This window comes from Carassius auratus, chromosome 41, assembly GCF_003368295.1.
Source record: "Carassius auratus strain Wakin chromosome 41, ASM336829v1, whole genome shotgun sequence".
NCBI lineage: Eukaryota > Metazoa > Chordata > Actinopteri > Cypriniformes > Cyprinidae > Carassius > Carassius auratus.
Window position 1 is genome coordinate 7,007,665 of NC_039283.1, and position 21,598 is coordinate 7,029,262.

The window sequence follows — 21,598 nt, forward strand, 5'->3', positions numbered from 1 at the left end:
ATTAATATAAAGTGCAAATATAATATTCTCACACTTAATTGCATATTATTTACAATTAAATAAAAATGTATTATAGTTCAAATTTATATTAAATGCAGTTAGCTGACCCACTCAAGTAGAACCTAAGTTACTGTAAGCAATTCCTTTATCAGAAGTACTTCTGTTGTTTTCTAATGTGTACTGCTGAATGTACTGATAAAGAATTTGGCAAAGCAAAACATGCTTTAAACTAATTTCTGTTGTAACTTGTATGTCATGTATTTTAATATATATTTGTTATGATGAAGTTGCAGTTAGTTCATAAAAATATATATATTACATTTAAAAGAAATGAAAAAATCAAGTGCTTAAACTGTGCTTTAGTACTTTGGTCAGTGTATTAAAATAATTATTTAAAAAGCACTTTAAAGTAATATTTTCAATTTGACATTACAAAGTGCTCTTTTTAAAAGTGTACTTAAAATAATTATTTAAAAAGCACTTTAAAGTAATATTTTCAATTTGACATTACAAAGTGCTCTTTTTAAAAGTGTACTTAAGTGTGTTAAGAAACAGTTATGAAAATGTACTCTCTGGGTACACTTAAGTGGCCTTATATAAATCTTAAAAGTATAGAAGTACAAATTCAGAGCCATTCGGAGCGCTTTGAGCACAAGAACACTAGAGTAACAATCTTGGTGTAGAAAAAAAAAAAAAAAAAAATATTAAATGATTAAAAAAATCTGACATGGCACCTTTAATTCATTTTAAAATGATCAGCAAAAACTATTTTTCCCTGACTAGCCAAAGCTTCATGTGAGTGAGTTGACAAGAACATTTCTAGTTCATCAGCGACTTCACTCCAGTTTGCTAAAGTCAAGATCTCTTTAAATGAAACAATAAAAGACCCCAAAAAGCTCAAGCGTTTTATTAAAATTAAACACCACAAATGATGGTCAACTTTTTGTATTAAAGGCAGATAAAAGATTGAAATCATAAGATAAAATCACAGCATAAGTACAGCGTTGCCATTCATATGCAAAAACATTTGTGAATTATTTTTTTCCACAGTAAAGATGCTGAGTTGTTGTACTTCTAAATTGCAAAAGCAAAATATATCTTAAATCAACCAGGCATCTCTCAGAAATTCACATTAACAAAACTTTTGTTAAGTCCTGACCTATTGTTCGACCTATTGCTGAATCTGCCTTTCTCTTTCAAAAGATAAAATAAAATAATAATGTTAACCCCCCGCCCCATATCCCCTTGGCATTCATCTGATTCTGTTTTTACACAGTCTCCTCTAAGATAACCTCAATAGTGTGAGGCACATCCTGACCTGCGACTACAGAGATGTTGGGAACTGAGATAGTTGGCATGGTAAGGTTGGAGTGCAGGAAGACCACAGAGGAGCTGCCTTCCCCTGCCACCAACATGCCCTCCTGGACCACAGGCACAGCGGAGGAGGATGGTGAAGATGAAGAAGACTCCTGTACTAAGAGGATGGTCTGCACTGCTGCATCATCATCCATGTTCTGTGCGGAAGGATCCACGGGGTCGTTGGCGTGAAGACGCATGTGTTTGTCGAGGTTGGGTCGTGAGCGGAAGGCGGTGGGACACCGAGGGCAGATGTACGGTCGCTCGCCGCTATGCACACGGGCGTGCTCCGTTAGCCTCGCTGCTACGCTGAAGCTTTTACCGCACACCCAGCACGTGAACGGCCGCTCGCCGCTATGAATGCGCTCGTGATCCTGCAGGTGCGGAAGCTGCCGGAAACGCTTCCCACATACAGAGCACTGAAAAAGAGAGAGGAAGCCAATGTGTGAAGAGGAACGAGCCAGTGTTATTCTCATCTTTAATAATGAAAATATTTGTTGATGAAAGAATTTCTGATTTCGGCAATGATAATGTAGACGAGACGAAAAAGATGCCATTAAATGTTATTTTAAAATGCCATTAAAAAAAAATATATGGATGCAACTATATTATAGCAATAGTTTTTAAACGTAACAGTTTGCAACATGGACATAACTAAAGTCTCTAAAGCAAGACAAATGTTCAACATAGAAACTTTTAAACAGTAGCTAATAAACAAGTATAAAATATATTTTATGTACTATTTTTGTTGCTTAGATTTTTCAATTTTTTGTTGAAACAACTTTTACTTATTGTTTCAAGTTCTTAAATGTCTATACATTACTGTTGTGCTCTCCAAATCTGTATTATTTGATCCCAAATACAGTAAAAACAGCAATATTATATATTTTTTTAAAATAATTTTTTCTTCCAAAGCTACATTTTTAGCAGCCATTACATCTTCAATGTTACATGATCCTTCAAAAATTATTGTAATATTATTGATTTCCTATGACCTATATTATTATTCCTATTATCAATGTTGAAAATATTTGTGCTGTTCATATTTTTGTAGAAACATAGAATAAATAGAATATAAATAGTTTCTACCATAAAAAAAATTTCTTTCCGAATAAATATGCACAGACTTGAATGGTAGTGTGTATGTATGTGTGTGTGTGTGTGTGAGTGTATTTTATATATATATATATATATATATATATATATATATATATATATATATATATATATATATATATATATATATATATATACAGTATTGTTCAAAATAATAGCAGTACAATGTGACTAACCAGAATAATCAAGGTTTTTCGTATATTTTTTTATTGCTACGTGGCAAAAAAGTTACCAGTAGGTTCAGTAGATTCTCAGAAAACAAATGAGACCCAGCATTCATGATATGCACGCTCTTAAGGCTGTGCAATTGGGCAATTAGTTGAATTAGTTGAAAGGGGTGTGTTCAAAAAAATAGCAGTGTGGCATTCAATCACTGAGGTCATCAATTTTGTGAAGAAACAGGTGTGAATCAGGTGGCCCCTATTTAAGGATGAAGCCAACACTTGTTGAACATGCATTTGAAAGCTGAGGAAAATGGGTCGTTCAAGACATTGTTCAGAAGAACAGCGTACTTTGATTAAAAAGTTGATTAGAGAGGGGAAAACCTATAAAGAGGTGCAAAAAATGATAGGCTGTTCAGCTAAAATGATCTCCAATGCCTTAAAATGGAGAGCAAAACCAGAGAGACGTGGAAGAAAACGGAAGACAACCATCAAAATGGATAGAAGAATAACCAGAATGGCAAAGGCTCAGCCAATGATCACCTCCAGGATGATCAAAGACAGTCTGGAGTTACCTGTAAGTACTGTGACAGTTAGAAGACGTCTGTGTGAAGCTAATCTATTTTCAAGAATCCCCCGCAAAGTCCCTCTGTTAAAAAAAAGGCATGTGCAGAAGAGGTTACAATTTGCCAAAGAACACATCAACTGGCCTAAAGAGAAATGGAGGAACATTTTGTGGACTGATGAGAGTAAAATTGTTCTTTTTGGGTCCAAGGGCCACAGGCAGTTTGTGAGACGACCCCCAAACTCTGAATTCAAGCCACAGTACACAGTGAAGACAGTGAAGCATGGAGGTGCAAGCATCATGATATGGGCATGTTTCTCCTACTATGGTGTTGGGCCTATTTATCGCATACCAGGGATCATGGATCAGTTTGCATATGTTAAAATACTTGAAGAGGTCATGTTGCCCTATGCTGAAGAGGACATGCCCTTGAAATGGTTGTTTCAACAAGACAATGACCCAAAACACACTAGTAAACGGGCAAAGTCTTGGTTCCAAACCAACAAAATTAATGTTATGGAGTGGCCGGCCCAATCTCCAGACCTTAATCCAATTGAGAACTTGTGGGGTGATATCAAAAATGCTGTTTCTGAAGCAAAACCAAGAAATGTGAATGAATTGTGGAATGTTGTTAAAGAATCATGGAGTGGAATAACAGCTGAGAGGTGCCACAAGTTGGTTGACTCCATGCCACACAGATGTCAAGCAGTTTTAAAAAACTGTGGTCATACAACTAAATATTAGTTTAGTGATTCACAGGATTGCCAAATCCCAGAAAAAAAAATGTTTGTACAAAATAGTTTTGAGTTTGTACAGTCAAAGGTAGACACTGCTATTTTTTTGAACACACCCCTTTCAACTAATTGCCCAATTGCACAGCCTTAAGAGCGTGCATATCATGAATGCTGGGTCTTGTTTGTTTTCTGCCAATCTACTGAACCTACTGGTAACTTGTTTGCCACGTAGCAATAAAAAATATACTAAAAACCTTGATTATTCTGGTTAGTCACATTGTACTGCTATTATTTTGAACAATACTGTATATATATTCATTCACTGGAACCAGCACATATATGAGCCATTCAGGTTCTCTCTTTCCTGAAAGAAGCATACCTCAAAGGGTCTCTCGTTGGTGTGCGTCCTCATGTGAACGGTGAAGGTGGAAACGTAGGCAAACTCCTTCCCGCAGAACTCGCAGGTGAATCGGCGTGGGGCGTTTCGTTTGCCTAATGCTCCACAGCAGTGGGCCACGAGATGCTCCCCTAGAGCAGTACTGGAGGCGAAGCGGCGTCTGCAGGGGGTGAGCGGGCACCGCAGGGGTGTCTGACCAGTGTGGGAGAGGCGATGCAGGTCAAGACCATCCTGAGTCACGCAGCGGTGGCCGCACATATCACACTCCAGCTGACCTCCCACCTTGCCTCTTCCCTGACCCTTATATTTGCGGTGGTTTGTCTCCTCCCCTGTGCAGCGCTGAAGGTGTGTGTCCAGCACGGTCTGATTCAGGAACTGAGAGCCGCAGTTAGGACACGTCTTTGGCTCTTTATCTACAAACAAAGACAGAGGGATTTGAGAGTGGGTAAGATGTGTCACAAGGTATGTCTCCTCCCAAAGTGTCGAACTGAGGTTATATGAAAATTTTGAGTATTGCATAAAACATTTGGGGAAAAAAAAAAGTTTCCATTTTAAGTTTAAGAGAACTAAACTGTTCCTGGTCAATAATAAAAATGGATTGCTGTAATCTGGGAAGCCACTGTAGCTCTTTTCTCCTACATAATAAATGATGTGTGTATAGAGTTCATAGATGAAATGAAATAAATGCTGTCATGTTATTTTTCTGAGGATTCTGAGGTGTGGGAACGCATTCATGTTAGACGGTTAAGGGAGGTAATTATGCCAAATTTCAGAAAGACTAAAGCAACATTTGAGATGTTAAGCATTGTGATTGGTTTGCTTGCTAGTCCAACTGTCCAATTATATGATCTGTTGAGACAAAGTCACATGACTTTTTATTCAGAAATTTATTCAGTAAAGGTTTTCTATTACATTTTATGTGCATATCTTCTATTCAAGATCTCAACCGAGTGCATTGTTCCTGCACACTTTAAAATTGTATGCACTTCTTGCCATTGCCATCCAGCTTTTTATGAGGTCCTATAATGCATGTTAAAATATGTGGATGGAAACTACTACTGTGCTACTGTGTTCACATGTGCATATTTAAACCGAGCCCAACATACAGCACTAGACTGATAAATGAAAAATGTGCATTTTTTAGGCTGAACGTTCTATATTATTTTTCTACATACAGGTATAGCATATTTTCTGTCAAAGCAAATTTTTCCATGTCTAAAAATATACATCATGCATATGATAAAAATCATATTTCTATAACCACTTTCCGTTCGTTTAATTTCTGCTTGACTAGAGGACACATAAGGTTAAAAGTGGCCAACTTGTCCCACTCATGTATAATGCACCCTAAAGTGCTTATCTACAATAACAGAAATGGAGAGGCACACATATTCTCTAGTCTCCGGCTTCTGATGTACCGGACATGAGAGATACTTATGTTTATGTACACGTTCCCTCACACACAAGCCAAAATAATCTACTGCTTCTTATCGAGTGAGAAAAACAAACCCGTAATGTTTGTTCCTTATCTAAAAAGAGGGCCGGAGACGGAGAGAGCAGCACAAACATGAGAATACAAAAAGCTCCCTCTTATTTACACAGGACCAATCAGAGAGAGGCGGCTGATAAACAGTCATTTCACAGAATGCACAGCGCATACGGAGAAATAACAGCACTTTACGGGGGTCACGGGTGATGTTTCGATTCAGAGCATTCAAACGGTCAGGCTGTGACTCAGCCTCACTGACCTTTACAGGCTTTTAAAAGCTTCTACTAAGCAACTCTGCACTCCCTTATTTTCACCTGTAAAAAGACAAATCTATCCCAGCCTCTGTTCGGCTAGAGAGAGGAACAGCTGCAGCAGCGGACAGACCCGTGTAAGAGCCTCTGATTAGAGATGATAGTGATCAGCAGCTGATCTTATCAACACACACACACAAATGTGACCTTTGACCCCATCTATTTACTTCGAAGCAATCGATGAAAGCTCATTCATTTGACAGATCTGTGTGTGTGTGTGTGTGTGTGTGTGTGTGTGTGTTCAGATACACAAACATTAACCCAAACAGAGCTGAGTGGAAAGGAGAAACTGATAGGGCCACTTAATGAAGTGAGTTTGTAAGTGTATTTGGGAAACCCATGCTGATTTACTGCAGTTACTATAGAATACATATTGAACAGTTATTACTAAAAGCAGATTAACACGTCTATATATTGTCCATGCATTAAATAATTACATTTTATACATTTGTCATGTTGTTATTTTAATAATATACAAAATAAAAGGAAATCAATTTAATAGTTACAAAAATTATGTGTTTGTGTCTATGGGCCCTATCTTGCACCCAGCGCAATTGACTTTGTACACCGACGCATGTGTCATTCCTATTTTGCACCTGCGCAAAGCGCGCTTTTCCCTCCACAGAAGCACGTCGCTAAACTAGTGAATGAACTTGCGCTCCCTGGGCGGTTCAGCGCAAAAAAGGAGGCATGTTCCGGCGCAAACAATCCCTGGTGCTATTTTGCTGTTCCAATAAACAATTGCGCCACTGACCAGAAAAAACCTAGTCTAAAGTCAGTGGCGCGTTGCGCGTTGTTCATTATGCTATTTTAAGGGCGCATGCTTGACCATAATGTATAGCGTGCACAACGCGCATACACTTTGCTCATGTAATCTACACAGATGCAACAGTTATTTTTGCAAATCATAAATTGTTACACTAAAAAAATATTAACACATGAGATGACGGAAATCATTGTGGTGTGACACGAAGATGTGAAAAAATAGGCATAAATCTAGCTTACAAATTATTCAGGCTAATTATTATCCCATCCCCATACAACACAACTTCTCTGTCTTTCACTGATCTTACAAGAACACCAGTCTCCTCGGCTGTGAACCGCTCCTGGCGTGCGCCTGGTAAATACGCCATAATAATAGCAATCCATAATGGAACTTGCGCGCCTGCTTTTAAAGGGAATGTTGGATGACGCTCTGATGGGTTTATTTCACGTTACGCCCAAACCACACCTATGAATAATGAAGGTACTTCAGACCAACCCATTTTAGATTTGCGCCGGGCGCAAGAGCCATTTATCCAGCCGGGAAAATAGCAACAGCGCCGAGACCCGCCCACAAACTTACTTGCGCTTCGCGCTTTGACACTTGCGTTTCAGATCGTTAAAATAGGGCCCTATGTGTGTTATCAAATTTTATGCAAAAGTACATTTTGTAAATTATTTAATTTGATAAATTAATAACACACACCAGCACATAAATTTGAACATTTACACACATGCATATATGTATACACACACACACACACAAATATATTATATATTTAATTAAACAATTAAACTGATCACATTACTTTTTTAAAGTATTTATTTTGTATGACGTAATTACTATAAAAATTCTTAAATATAGTCAAACATTGTATGTACTATTTCATAAATTTAATATCCTAATACATATAAAAAAATGGAGAGAATCGTTAAACAATTATTATACATTATTAAATTATACATACATACATACATACATATACATATATTATTGTTATTTATTTATTTATTTTTTTGAATAGACAGACTGCAAAATCTTATTTTCGCATTGTCTATTCAATGTTTTGTGTAGAACAATGACAACATCTCTGAAAACATCTTTATTTGGGGGCCGATATATTATTTATATGTGCTTAAATTAATTAATTGGCATACTGTTTAATTAACTAGATTACATTTGGAATCAATTGCCGGCTCTAATCCCACTCCATGAATGTAAGAAATAGCACGTGAATGAGAGCTGGTAAGGACAAAAGGCTGAGTGTGTAATTGTTTCCTGCAGGCTGACCTTGGTGGATGAGAGAGTGGAGGTCCAGCTCCTTGCGTCGTATAAATGCCTCCCCGCACACATTGCAAGGGAATGGATGGCTGGTGTGTAGGAGTCTAGAACAGCGAAAAACAGAGAGAAAGTGAATAGAAAGACTGCATCACGCAACTCCTGGAGCCAATCCAGCAACAATCGCTGTGAGAAAAGCCACGTTTGACTTCACCCACATATCACAAGGCACACAGTCATGTACTCGCATAGAGGTATAATTAACATCACTGAAAAATAATGCAGCTTCAACTCTGAGCCGAAGAAACGTCATTAAACTGAGGCGTGCGGGAAAGTGATAGCCTCCATAAATGTTTTAAAGCCAACCGCATGAGATTCAAATCAGCAGGGTCCTTACTAATTATTCCTGACATCAAAAACGACTGCTTATATTTACTTTCAGTCCCGTGCCAATGTGTCATCTTTAACCAGTGCCCTCAGTAAAATGACTGGAGGAAGAACTATCATCACGATTCATTTTATTTTCATTCTTGGCATTTTAATGATGCAGTTTCTATAAATTACTGACATATGCTCATTAGTTGCAAACAACCTAACAGTTTATCTGCATTCTGATCTTATTAGCTTCATCAGTGCTCTGGAAAATGAAGAATAAGAGATAATAACTCTGTACAATTGCAGCATTAATGCATTTCACTCCTGTGCCACTGAGCATTATAAGAAGTCTAGTAATGAAGGCCCTTGTGAACAGAGTTTCAAATAATTACATAAAGGTATTAGAAAAAGGCATTCTGCAAACCTGGTTATTGAACCTCTTTAGAATTCAGCTTGTTTCAGGGAAAGCAACAGCACGTTCAATTGGAGTCAATGCGCTGAGGACATAAATGCAATCACTCCTGTCTCACACCACCATCATTAAGGTACTTTAGTAGGAAGAAGCATTCGCCCTTTTGAGTTTTAATTTTTTATTTTCTGCTCCCTAAGTGTGCAGATATGCCAAGCAATTCAATCTGAAAAACCATCATGTTTTGAATTATTTCTGTGCTGGAAACTCTCATTTTTCTCTTCTCATTCCTCAACACTCATGTCTCAATTTGTAAAAACAACGGGATAAATGTAAGAATCCTTCATAAATCATTCTAATATGCTGATTTGGTGCTCAAGTAACATGATTTTACTGTTACCTTTGATCAGTTTAATGCATCCTTGAATAAAAGTATGCATTTATTTATTTTTTAAATGTTGACATTTTTTCCTTTTCTAGCAGCAAAAGCAAAGCCACATTACAGCGTGATGCCGAATGTCCTGGGTGACTGTTTAGCTCTCCAGTTTTTATTTCTTCAAGATTCACATTGAGTGCAAGTCAAAATAAGGCATTGCTAAATACATCACACTGGGAACGAGAAATGTCACAGCCACGCATTTAATTGATCACTTCTCTTAGAGACTAATCAGACATCTTTCTGATGTTGTCCAGTTTGACAGGGTAAGTATTTCTGGGACAGAAAAAAACCTGTAGGGACGTGGACTATAACAAGGAAGGGCACGAACAGAGCTTGTTAACTAACAGAAAAATCCAATGATTAGTCTAGTGTCATCTCAAGTTCCCGCTCAAATGAATCTGCAATCAGGCCCTTTGCTGAGACAGGCGGCAAAAATGTCATTTTTTGGTATATCGGTCTCAAATCCATCACACAAATACACCTAATCCTTTCCATGTTTACAGCTGGAACATCATTTTCACTCACTTTTTTGGTATATACACAAAATGCATCTGCTCTCTCACGCGCCTCGTAGTTCAGCACCGCAGCGAGATGTCATGATAGACAGGAGAAGAGGCAGTTTTCCGTCCTCTCTTCCCACTCTGACAGCTACTTGGAGTTGTTGTTTGAGAAAGTCAGGCATCGTGCTGACGCTCACATCATTACTACAACAAGCCATGTTGATGCACCACATATTGCCTACACCGTCTGAACAAAAGGATCAGATTTCATCACTTGCTAAATGACAGGGAGGACAGTGGCTCCCAAAGATCAGATTTGTGCACAGCGTGACATTATTTAAGTTTTCGCTGACTACTTCTACCTTTCCATCTCTATTTACAGTCAGACCGAATATCAGTCTTCTTTGGGAACGAGCTAAAGAGGAGAATGAACATATTTAATGAAACACGGGCATGCCATTACAAACCCATATGACTTTCTTTCTTCTGTGGGACACAAAAGAGAATAGATTTTTTTGTCGACAAAATAAAAGCATTGTTTTGGATCCCAAAGACTTTCTTTGTATGGAAAAAAAATCAGATGACATTATTCAAAGTATTTTTTCCGTTGTTGTTGTTGTTCCTGAAAGTGATAAAAGGTGAGTAAATGATGAATTTAGATTTTTGGATGAAACACACACACAGACCTGTGACTCTTGAGCTGGGACTCAAACTTGAAGCTGGCAGGGCACTCTGGGCAGATGTGCAGACGCCCATCACTTGATTGTCCCCTGCCTTTTCCTCTGCCTCGGACCCTGCGTTCCTGGATTGGACCCCCCTGGTGAATCAGCATGTGGCGTTTGAGTGACGTCGGCTGGAAGAAGCGCTTGTCACAGAGGGGACAGTTGAACACACGGGATCCTCCGTGGGTCAGGTTGTGACGCAGCAGGTTGGCCGGAGACGGGAAGCTCTTTTTGCAAATTTTGCAGTTGAAGAGTTTCTCCCCTGTGTGTTGGAACACATGCTCACGCAGACGGCTGCGGCGCGTAAAGCCCTGTCCACAATGCGGGCACTCGTGTGGCAGGGCGGTGCGTGACCAGTCGCGGCTCAGCTTGGCAGGAGCCTCAATAGCGCCGTCTCCAGCCGCCGCTGCTGCTGCTGCTGACAGAAACACTTTGTTAACAGGAAATCTAAACGAAGGAGACCGTCCATGTAATACCAAATTAATTGGATACGTTTCAAGCTTAAACATTATGAACGTTGTGAAATGCTGATTGATTAGGTAATGAACCATATCACAATCTGTTCAGATAACAGAAACTTGTTGCATTTAGCAGGTACTGTTTTCAAGTCAATAAAAGGTGTCTCCCACTCCCATGTACACTACTGTTCAAAAGTAATATAAAAACAGGTAGTGTATGTGAATAGATCTGTTCTTGTAAATCAATAATTAGTCAATACTGTCAAGATATACTGCAAAGAACCATCTTCTATTCATTCTTTTCCTGTAAGTGACTATTTTTTTACTTTAAGCATTAACTTTACTAAAATACTATCTGCACAATAGAATAAAATATTAATGATTATTATCACGGTTTTGGATCTTTCTGATCCTTTGATATATTTATAAAGCAGAATAAAACAAAAATTTTAACAAAATGAAACAAAAAGTGACTTATTTTCTCTAAAATATTCCACAAACTAATATATAGTCCGTGGACCCCACTATATAATAATTATATATATATTCCTGCAATATAATATATAAATATTCCTGCAAAGCTGTGGACTTCAGATCCCTGTGTGAAAAGCTCTGATTTCAAGTAATTCATCTGGTACATTCAGTACTTGAAAGCAACTTTAAAATTTGAACTTTAAAGGAAAATTATAAGTAAGTATAACTTGTGTAACTAAAATGTGACAAAATAATAAATTCGGAGAAATGTTTTTTGACCATTCAATGAAAGTCGACAGTAATTAAAACCGTTTAGTTACCAACATTGTTTAAAATATCTTCATGTTAGAACATCATGAGGGTGAGTAAATGACAGAGGGACAATTTTTGGGTCAACTATCCTCTAAGTATCGTTCTCTACAACTTGAGTTACTTCACACTGTACATCTTTAACTCAAGTGTGTCTGACTTCTAAGACTGTGTGTGTACAGCCCAGAACCAGAATCATGGAGTTAAATGATCAGTTAATAAAATGAGGATGTTTGGATATCCTGCTTAGTTAGGTCTCATTGGAATCGTGCTGTGTTGTGTGCACTCAGTCTGACCTGGTTGTCCGAAGTTCACGTTGTCTCTGGTTTTCACAACAACAGCTGGACCTTTCACTTCACCAGCGGGTGGGTGTCCCGCAGCTGCACTCTTATGCTCCCGCCGATGATATAAGAACTGTGTGGTGCTCATGAACTCAGCCCCGCACTCTGCGCAGGTGTGCAGCGCCGCCTCCAGGCCGTGCTCGGTCCCGCGATGCTGGGCCAACTCCTGGTCACTGGTGAAAACAGATCCACATTGATGGCAAAGGAAATTCTGTCCTTCTGTGCTCGAAGATGGAGCTTTCTCGGGTTCCTTGTCTGTGCTACTTTCCACCTCTCCTTGGATCTCCTCAACCACAGTGCTTTTCTCCATCTCCACATCTTCTTGCATCTTATCAACAACCATCTCCATTACTTCTTCCTGGTTTGCCCCATTACTCTCCTCCACCATCTCCACAAAAACTTCGGTTCCTTCCACGGCAGTCTCCTGCTCCGTCTGGAGAGCCTCGGATCCTCTCATATCGTCATTTTCCAGCTCAACCTCCACATGTGCCACAGGGGTCTCAGTTATGGTTTGCTCCATAGTGGTCACCTCCATTAGGCTCTGGCCTTCTCCAGCGGTGGCTAAAAGCAAGAGTCCCTCCCCTGGGGCCTCCAGCATGGCTGTGGAGAGCTGAGGAATGGCAGGTTGGGCCTGCTTGGGTTTATCCTCCACCTCTGAGCGATGCTGCTTTCGGTGATAGAGGAAGAGAGTGGTGTTGAGGAAGCCCTCTCCGCAAACCGTGCAGCGGTGTATGGCATCCTTCAAGCCGTGCTGAGTCTTACGGTGAGTCACAAGCTCTGGAACCAGGCTGAAGCTTTGCCCGCACTCCACACAGAGCAGGCTGGAGGGGGGCTTAGCCTTTTTCTGCCCCCTGCGCCTTGTAGCGGAGCTGTTTTCTTCAGCTGAGGACTCCACCGGTGCAGTTTCCTGTGTCTCCGAAGTCTCTTGAGGCTCACTGGGGACACCATCAGGTGCCGCTACTCTTTCAGAAACCTCTTCTACTGCCACAAATACTTGACTGGTGTTGTCCATCTTCATTTCAGCCGGTCTTCCCTCTTCTTTCATCCCCATCTGTTCTTGTGTATTCTGTGCCTGCTCACCGTCCTGATATTCTGGCTGGGCTGCTGTTTCCACACTTTCTCTACTCTGCTCTCCTCCAGGTCCAGGTCCCGTCTCAAGACAACAGCCCGTCTTGCGGTGCTGCTGCCAAAGTGACAGAGCATCAAAGAGAACCTCACAGTCAGCGCACTGATACAGAACACGAGGAGCGTCCGCCTGAAGAGTTTTCTTCTGCTCTAGCAGAGAAGACAGATCAACAGCCGTCTGAGTCTGGGGAACTGACACAGCCTGCATCGCCACCTAGTGAGATGAAAGAAAACATACACATCGAGTGATCTGATGACAACTGCAGAGCAAAATAAAAGTGTAACTGCACTTTGGGTCAATGATATGATGCTCCTTTTTTAATTTAAATTTTTTTCTTATATACAATTAATGTTTTTGAGGGTGATGCAGCTGACCTGATACCCTAAAGAAACTAAAAAAGTCTCTTTAAAAGAAATAAATGACAATAAAAAAATGGAAAAGATCTAGTCTGGCAGAATCCTTTATTCTTTCTTAGAAAAATATTTTAACTGCTTCACTTCAAGGTCAATATGTCTTTTAAAATATCAGATAATTAGACTTTTTTTTTTTTGTAAAGAAGGCAAAATTTTGCAACTCCCCCAAAACTCAATATTTATAAATTAATACAATTAATTATATTTGTAAAAACATAAATGTACTTATACCTGTAAAAACATTTTTTTAAATGATTAAGATGTGTTTACTTTCAATGTGTATGGAGTCATTTAAATCTTTCTTCATATAATTTTGAAGTTACATGAATTCAGAGTACATTAGATACATGGGTCAAAGACGTTAAGATGTCCGCATCAAGAAAAATATACAAAAGTGATTTTGTGTCCATAGAAGGCACATTAAATGTAAGTAAAATGTCTGCTTTTAAGGTTTTAAATAAGTTTTTGGAGAATAAAATGTCAAAATTTGGTTGAAATAAGGTTATATTGTCATTCAGTGTAACACAATATTTATGCAAAAATTCAAACAACATGGTTATTCTGATGTGTACCTATTAAAATATCTAAATGAATAATGGAGCATACTAAATTTGATTGTGTTTTAAATTAGTATAAAATTCTTACTGACAAATGGGCAAAACCTAGGAGAGTGGCAAATTTTTAAAAATGTAAAATTACAACTCATTAGTATTTGGGGTGAAAGAAATTAGTCTTTTAATATGTCATAAATAGATTTGTGTGTTAAATATGCCTGACGAGATTGATACACTGAATGACATTTTACTGGGTGTCTTCTGTAAATCAGGACAAAATGTATGATATTTATTTTTTGCTCAGAAAACAAAAAACAAAATTGCAATTAAATAAAACAGAAAACGTTTTTCATTTATTTGGGGGGGGGGGACTACAACTGTTTAAAGCAGTATTACACTTTTCTTTTATGCTTAAACACTTTTTTGTCTTTGACCCACATACATGCATTAAAAACTAGAGGTTTAAAAGATTTTTACTTCTCTTTATCATTGACATTATTATCTGTCATTTATCCATTTTCATAAATTTGTAAAGTAATTATTATATTCTACATTTGTTGTTAATGAGCTGTTGTTATTATTATCTAATTTGTTGTTAATTTTCATTTATATTTGGAAATATTACATCTTAACTATTTCAGTTGTAAAGTTGAAAATTCAGTGTGGTAAATTAACATTGGAAAATGCTGAAAATTGACATATGTTTTATAATGTCTCCATGTAAAACCTGCATTAACATCTGACCATCTGTACAAAGCTGTTCACATGATCAGTGCTACTAATGTGCTTATTTCATTAGTGATTATAATTTTTAGTATTTGTATAACACTTCATTGTTTGGATTTTCTTTTCAGGTTTAAATTAGATTTAATTACCTCTGGACTCTATTTTTTTAACAGCTTATTGTATACGTACATTAAATACACTGAAAAAGAACAAACATGTTTTAACTTCATCCTGAACACAGTCTCTGAGAGGAAACACTCGTGTGCTGCTGATAGCTCTTACAGAGTGTAAAAACCCACTCAAGGAGTTAGCTCATGTCACACTCAATTCAAGCTAACATTTAATGTTACCAGGGCACGGCGTGGGGGTCCGTGTTACCGTCATCTGACGTAACTGGCTGCGACATCCCATTGAACTGACATGGCACAAACTGTTTGTGTTGGTCATGCAGAGCAGCCAGTTTAAGCACCCACTTAAGCCATCTTGATGAGAGGGTGACTCACAGAGACAGAGAGGTTTGGCTGAGGACACCCATAAACCCGATGGACAGATGCACTTATGTTGCATCTATTTTTAGCATGGATGTTTCAAATGAGATAAGAGCAGATGAAGATCTAAAAACAAAGTCAAAGAGGCAATGACTCCGCGAATGGGCATCATCTCGTCCACCAGCTGATATAGAGCAGCGTTATTATCACATACTGAAAATGAGGTGGAAAATATTATGAAAGCATGTATTAAAGTAATGGTTGCACTTTATTTTACACTATTTGTACTTACAGTGTATTTGATCTAAGAAAGTTTCGGTAATACAAGGTAACTACATGGGGTAGGGGTAGGGTTAGGTTTAGGGGTAGGTTCCGGGTTAGTACCTACTTATTATTACATTATTATTGTAATTACTATAATAAGTACATTGTATGTACATGAAGAACAGGGCTGTAAAATAAAGAGCTACCAAAGTAACTAACACAAAATAAATAAAAACTAACATGAAACAAACTTGTGATGTGTCTCTGTCAATATACTCTGTTTGCATGAAAGCTGTTCAATTTTTTCCCCACTTTAAAGTTTATTTTGTGCAATAATTTTAGCAATCATGATTTACCAAAAATGTAATAACCTTACTAGTTAAACAGATATTTATGTGAGCATCAATCATTGCAATTACATTTCTTTATTACAAGTATTCAGACTTATTTTTGCACTTACACAGATTTAATACATTTAAAAGTCTGTTTCAAAAAAGTAAATGAAAAAATATATTTATACACATTACTAAAATAAAATTTAACAAAAAAAAATGTAAAATCATTAAATTATATAAATAGCTTAATATAAAGAAATAGTTAAATGGTTCTGTGGGAGTCATCGTTTATGACAATGCAAAAATGAAAAAGGCACATTTGTTTGAGTTGTGGTTTGCTACTTGTTTAAAAAGCAGAAAGACAGAAAATGTCTTTTTCAGCTGTGACTAATAACTAGCTTGAAGAGAGCTACTCCAATCATTATGAAAACAGTCAAGCATTAATTCAAACTTGACTGTTTTTATAACAACTAGAGTAAAAGTGCATCAACATTAGAGCGTAAAAGACAGAATCTCAAGTGCCTCATTTCCCCCCTGTAGTGAAGAGGCAAATTAGGAAAAAAAAAACATCCGCTTACAAAATGATCCTTTTAGAGTTCAGCTCACCATTTAGGATTACTGGAAGCTGCTCTTCAAATTTTCTAGTCTGTTTTAGATAATTATAGTTAGGAGTTCAAGGGGTATTAAGGGAATAAAATAGATGACATTTTTCACAGGCTTTCAGGAGGCGCATGTTAAAGCACCCCATTTAGAGATAATGCTGAGTAATACCGCAAAGGTATTACTTTTTAAAGAAAATTAATTTGACAAACCCATCTCATGTGACTTAATGGCTTTGAGTTTTATCAGAAATATAAAGTGTTGAATTGGTTTAGGGGTGAACCGTGTGTCTGTACCTGTGCCAGACCGGCGGCGGCGGCTGCAGCCTCGATCGGCGTCTGATTGGGCAGTAGCTGTGGATTCTCTGCAGTGCAGGTCATCTGATGTGCAAGCACTTCCTCTAGAGTAGGAAACTCCTGATAACAGGGAAAGCACATGTACACCGAAGAGGACTCCATGGCTGCTGGAAACACACAAGAATATGTTTAAGTAAAAAAAGAATACATGTTTATATAAAGACAAGTGATGAAAACATTGGACTAAAGATAAAATATTAAAGGTTTAAATGTTTGATTGACTCCAACAACAGCGCCCTCTTTTGATGCAACAGAGAACATACAACTCCCACTGGACCTAGTCATATGAAGACATTAAAAATGATTTAGCACTTAACATTCATTTCACAATAAGAGATAAAGGTGACTGTTAGATGCAGCATTTTTTTGACAACATTATTGTATGTAATTGAGATAATTTTGTGAAAGTCATCATTTATTGAAGTGACAGACAGGAAATGGAAGGATGGAATGTTTTAATGAAGAGAGGAGGTTGAGAGTAAAATAACAGATATTCCGTGGCAGATGGCAAGTGAAATGTCCTTACAGCACGTTATCAGTGTTAACATGAGGGGGCTGAGCTTTACATGACGTGCACACTGTGGCAAAACAAAGCCACACTCATTAGTTTCACTCTGCATAATTTATCAAGACGGCACAAAAGACCTCACCTAACAATTACAGCTGAAATATCGAAGAACAAGCTTAAATAGGAGTATCAAGTCCATCCTGGCAACCATAAACATGCTATTTAAAATGGTAAACAGAAGCAAAGCTGCACAACAAAATCTGGATATGAAATGACTCCTTTTACTAGAAGGAAACATTTGATGTCAGTATATAACATGGTTCACATGTTTTATTTCTTCAGTGATACTTACAGATTGTGTGTTTGACCAATGTTTGTCACCAATATTCACACTTTTCTACATAAGAAGCTTTTGGTTCTTCAATTTCAGGTCATAAATATATTTTAAAAAAATGCATCGGGGCAGCTCTCTAAACATATCACATGTAAATTAATTTGAGAATTATTTAATTATATTTAATAATTATTGTGTTACACTGTATTATATATATGTATATACTTTTAACATCCATTCATCCTTAAATTGTAACAGAAATGCATGACACAGTACATTAAACTAAAACATTTTTACTTGTTATTTATATTACTTTTAAGTAATATTGTTTTTAAAAGTATAATTTAATTTTGTGCCATAATTATTCTTATTTACATAATTTTCTACATTATTCCAGATTCCGAAAATAAAAGATTTTACTTTAGAAATTACATTTTGAAATACTCTTAATCAGACTACACTTACATTTTATTGATTACGTGATTATATATTATAGCAATTTTACATATTATAGCAATGTTATAGCACGATAGCAATAATTTTTCAATAACCTATTGATTCGCCCCAATTCCTCTTTTCTTTTCTTTTTATATCTTTTAAATGATCCTTTCTAAAATAGACTACCACTTACATACATTCAGAAAGTTTTGTGGACATTCATACAAAGACCACTCACTAGTCGGGCGACTACACAGCATTTGACCACTGGACCAAAAAAAAAAGAAAAAAAAAAATGTAATTGTAAGCGTTTTCTCAACATTTCAACAATGCATCACCTACTGAGGAACACATTAATATTTATTAGGATAAATAACTCTGTAGGTTATTTTTAACCATGTATTACTATGTCTTTGGAAGGCTTTTGTCTTTCAAACACATTAAAATGCACAAATTCAAGTTATTTCTTATTTAAATGTCATGTAATAATACATAGATTCCCAAACTGTTTTTGTCAGCCGAATCTCTTTCACCTAATATGTTTATTTGAAGTACCCCTGAGATTTTAAGGTAATGAGTTAATAATTAAGCAGCATGTTTGCATGTTCAGGTTCTCTGACATTGGTTAATGGTCACGTGACATGCAGGTAAACAAATTACTTAATTTTATTTTTTTGCAAGCTTTTTTATTGTGATTGTTTTTATTTGAAAATCATTTCTTTTAATTTCACATTTTTATGATTTCATTATTAGCTTTTCATTAAACTCGTCCTGCAGTTCCTCCAGGACCCCCAGTTTGAGAAACCTTCTAATGTTATGATTAGTGAACTTCATTAACAAGAAATGTTGCATTTTTATATCAATATGGTGTAACAAGGTTATCCTATTTAAATCACTATGATAAACTAATTAGGTCAAAAGTAATCTAAAAGTAATCAAAAATAAGTATGTAATGGATTACGTTACATTTTTGTCATGTAATTTGGAATCAATAACCGATTACAATTGTCAAGTAATCTACCCAGCTCTGCTAAAATATTACTGCTGTTATTTATAATGCATATTGTGTTGTTATAGTTTTGCCTACAAATTAAATTCACTAATGCATTCTAGGCACGATTACGGTTAAAACACAGACATAAAATATATGAACAACGGTTTCGCATTTCGGCCATGCCATACGACACTTATAAACAAAAGCAAATTTTTGGTGAAACAGAGCAACCTTTTGTAGCTTATTGGCCGACTTTGGACTTTGCTGCAGACATAGTTATTAGTGTATTATTATTATTAACGTTACTTAAAATATATTAGTCTGTCAGTATCGGTTGTTTAATGACAGATGTTACACTGGGAAGGATGTCAAGAGAAAGAGAAGGTCCCAGCTGCACCCGACAGGCTAATCAGCTAACAACAGTTAGCCATCAGCTCAATTAGCGGGCTCTGCTAGCCTGCTAGCCGGGTGCACCAACTTCCTTTTTCTGAACAACGGTAAATATGTGAAAGATATTTACAGATCCACAGTCACTGGTTTATTGATAGTTATATGTTCAAAGCGCAGCCGCTATGGGTGCCTGGTCGCGCTCAAACACTGAACACATAACGGGCGAGAGAGAAGCGTCGAAGAAGGGCAGCACGCGCTTCTTCGGTGGTAGTTTTGCGGAATCCGCCCGTTAGCAAAGGGCGAATGTCTCCCCCAGTCGAGTCTCCGAGACGACAGGTACTGCTTAATTACAGGAACTGTAGATAACCTTGGATTGGTCCCAAGAGAACACTGCTCCCGTATGATAAAATAAACAACTCACCGATTATGGCCTTCTCCTTTCGTAGCTGTCAGAAATGTTATTAGGAACGTCTCAACAAACCGCGACGTCATTGGTCCGCTGCACTTTTTTAAGTCCGCCAATAGAATTCCACTGGAGTCAAGCGTGCTTGCAAAAACACGTCATTTATGGTTTAACATCAGATAAGACATTACGAATCAGTTAAGTATTAATGCTGTGAAAATTATCGATAATACATTTTTATATAAGAAAATAATGTAGAACCAGATTACTACCTAAATGCAAACCTTCTAGGAATTCGTTATATGATCAGATTGAATGGAATTTACCCAGTAATCCCGTTTTTTTTCTGTTCCTTTTATGGTATTATGAATGTAATTGATAATAATTGAAAACACTGTGAGCCTCTATATGTGAATGTTGTTACTGTTCTTGTGCAATAAAAAAAATCAAGAAAGACGTATTAATAGGCCCAGCTTATTATTTAGTTTATATATATATATATATATATATATATATATATATAGGCCTATGTGTGTGTGTGTGTGTTTATAATGTATGTATATATATATATATATATATGTAATAATCATGATGTACCCTTTTACATTTATACAATTAAAAGTTTATAGCCACTTACAGAAGTTTTTTAAAGTTAAATAAATAACTTATTAATTGGAGGACAATCACATATGTAGGACTATATTAGATGGAAAATATTAGTCCTTTGGTCAAATATCAAGTGAAAAGTGTACATTTCATTAATATGCCATATAGCAGCCTTACATAATCCATTTAGTTCACATGTACAGCAGATCAAAATCTCTGATAAATAAACAAAACATTTTCATCACCTGTCTCTAAGTCTAAAAGTTAAGGTGCTTTGCAATTCTTTTAGACAAAGGAATTTCTAGGTAATGAGGGATGAGATTACAGATGTAAACACCCTATTAGTATTCATTGTATGACGGCTCAGTGGCTTACAGAGTAATCAAACGTATGGTTATTTTACTTCTAGAATGAATGAAATAGTGGCCACAAGGGGTAGGCCTATTGTTTGTCATACAATTCTAATGACGGCACACTATATTGCTAAAAAAGTTAATTCATTAATAACGTGAAAGCGATGGACAAAAGACAGTAGCGTTACACCTTTTCGAAAAGATAAATGTAACATCTTCATCTGTGGACCTGAATAAAAATCAATGCAGTGTGATTAGACTGAAAATAATGATCTTGAGGTCAAACCAACACAAACAACAGTAACATTTTTTTTCATGATTTAATCTCATCTCCACCCTATATTCTGAGATCATTTACAAACGCTATTACCTCGTCAGTGTGTGAAGAGAGGACAACAGATACTTCCTAAACCTCCTGATCAGTTTAAACACATAGCTGTACTGAATTGAAAGTCTACTCAGAATCAAACATCAGGTGGCACTATTCTTTAAATGTCAGGGAATGCAAATGCA

At 37.0% G+C, this 21,598-nt stretch overlaps 1 protein-coding gene across 3 annotated transcripts; it reads right to left on the bottom strand.

Moving 5' to 3' along the window:
• Positions 1-892: 892 nt before the first annotated feature.
• On the bottom strand, positions 893-20,253 carry LOC113059983 (zinc finger protein 420-like). Of its 3 annotated transcripts, none has more exons than XM_026228727.1 (7): positions 20,145-20,253; positions 17,000-17,163; positions 12,153-13,536; positions 10,580-11,030; positions 8,183-8,277; positions 4,312-4,742; positions 893-1,775 (listed from the first exon to the last, which is right to left on the bottom strand). In XM_026228727.1, exons 2-7 carry the CDS (start codon positions 17,159-17,161, stop codon positions 1,269-1,271), a joined length of 3,030 nt encoding a protein of 1,009 aa, XP_026084512.1. In that variant the 5' UTR covers positions 17,162-17,163; positions 20,145-20,253; the 3' UTR covers positions 893-1,268. The 3 variants fall into 3 exon arrangements, with proteins under 3 accessions (XP_026084512.1, XP_026084510.1, XP_026084511.1); XM_026228725.1 differs by having other exon boundaries at positions 10,580-11,033; XM_026228726.1 differs by having other exon boundaries at positions 10,580-11,033; positions 17,000-17,166; positions 20,145-20,252.
• Positions 20,254-21,598: the final 1,345 nt, after the last annotated feature.

Excerpts from the sequence above, each read along its gene's own strand:
- LOC113059983 (XM_026228725.1), bottom strand. The coding sequence starts at position 17,161 with ATGGAGTCCTCTTCGGTGTACATGTGCTTTCCCTGTTATCAGGAGTTT. Across the intron at positions 13,537-16,999 it reads CCGCCGCCGGTCTGGCACAG|GTGGCGATGCAGGCTGTGTC; the intron begins GTACAGACACAC and ends TCATCTCACTAG. Across the intron at positions 1,776-4,311 it reads CCAACGAGAGACCCTTTGAG|TGCTCTGTATGTGGGAAGCG; the intron begins GTATGCTTCTTT and ends TCTCTTTTTCAG.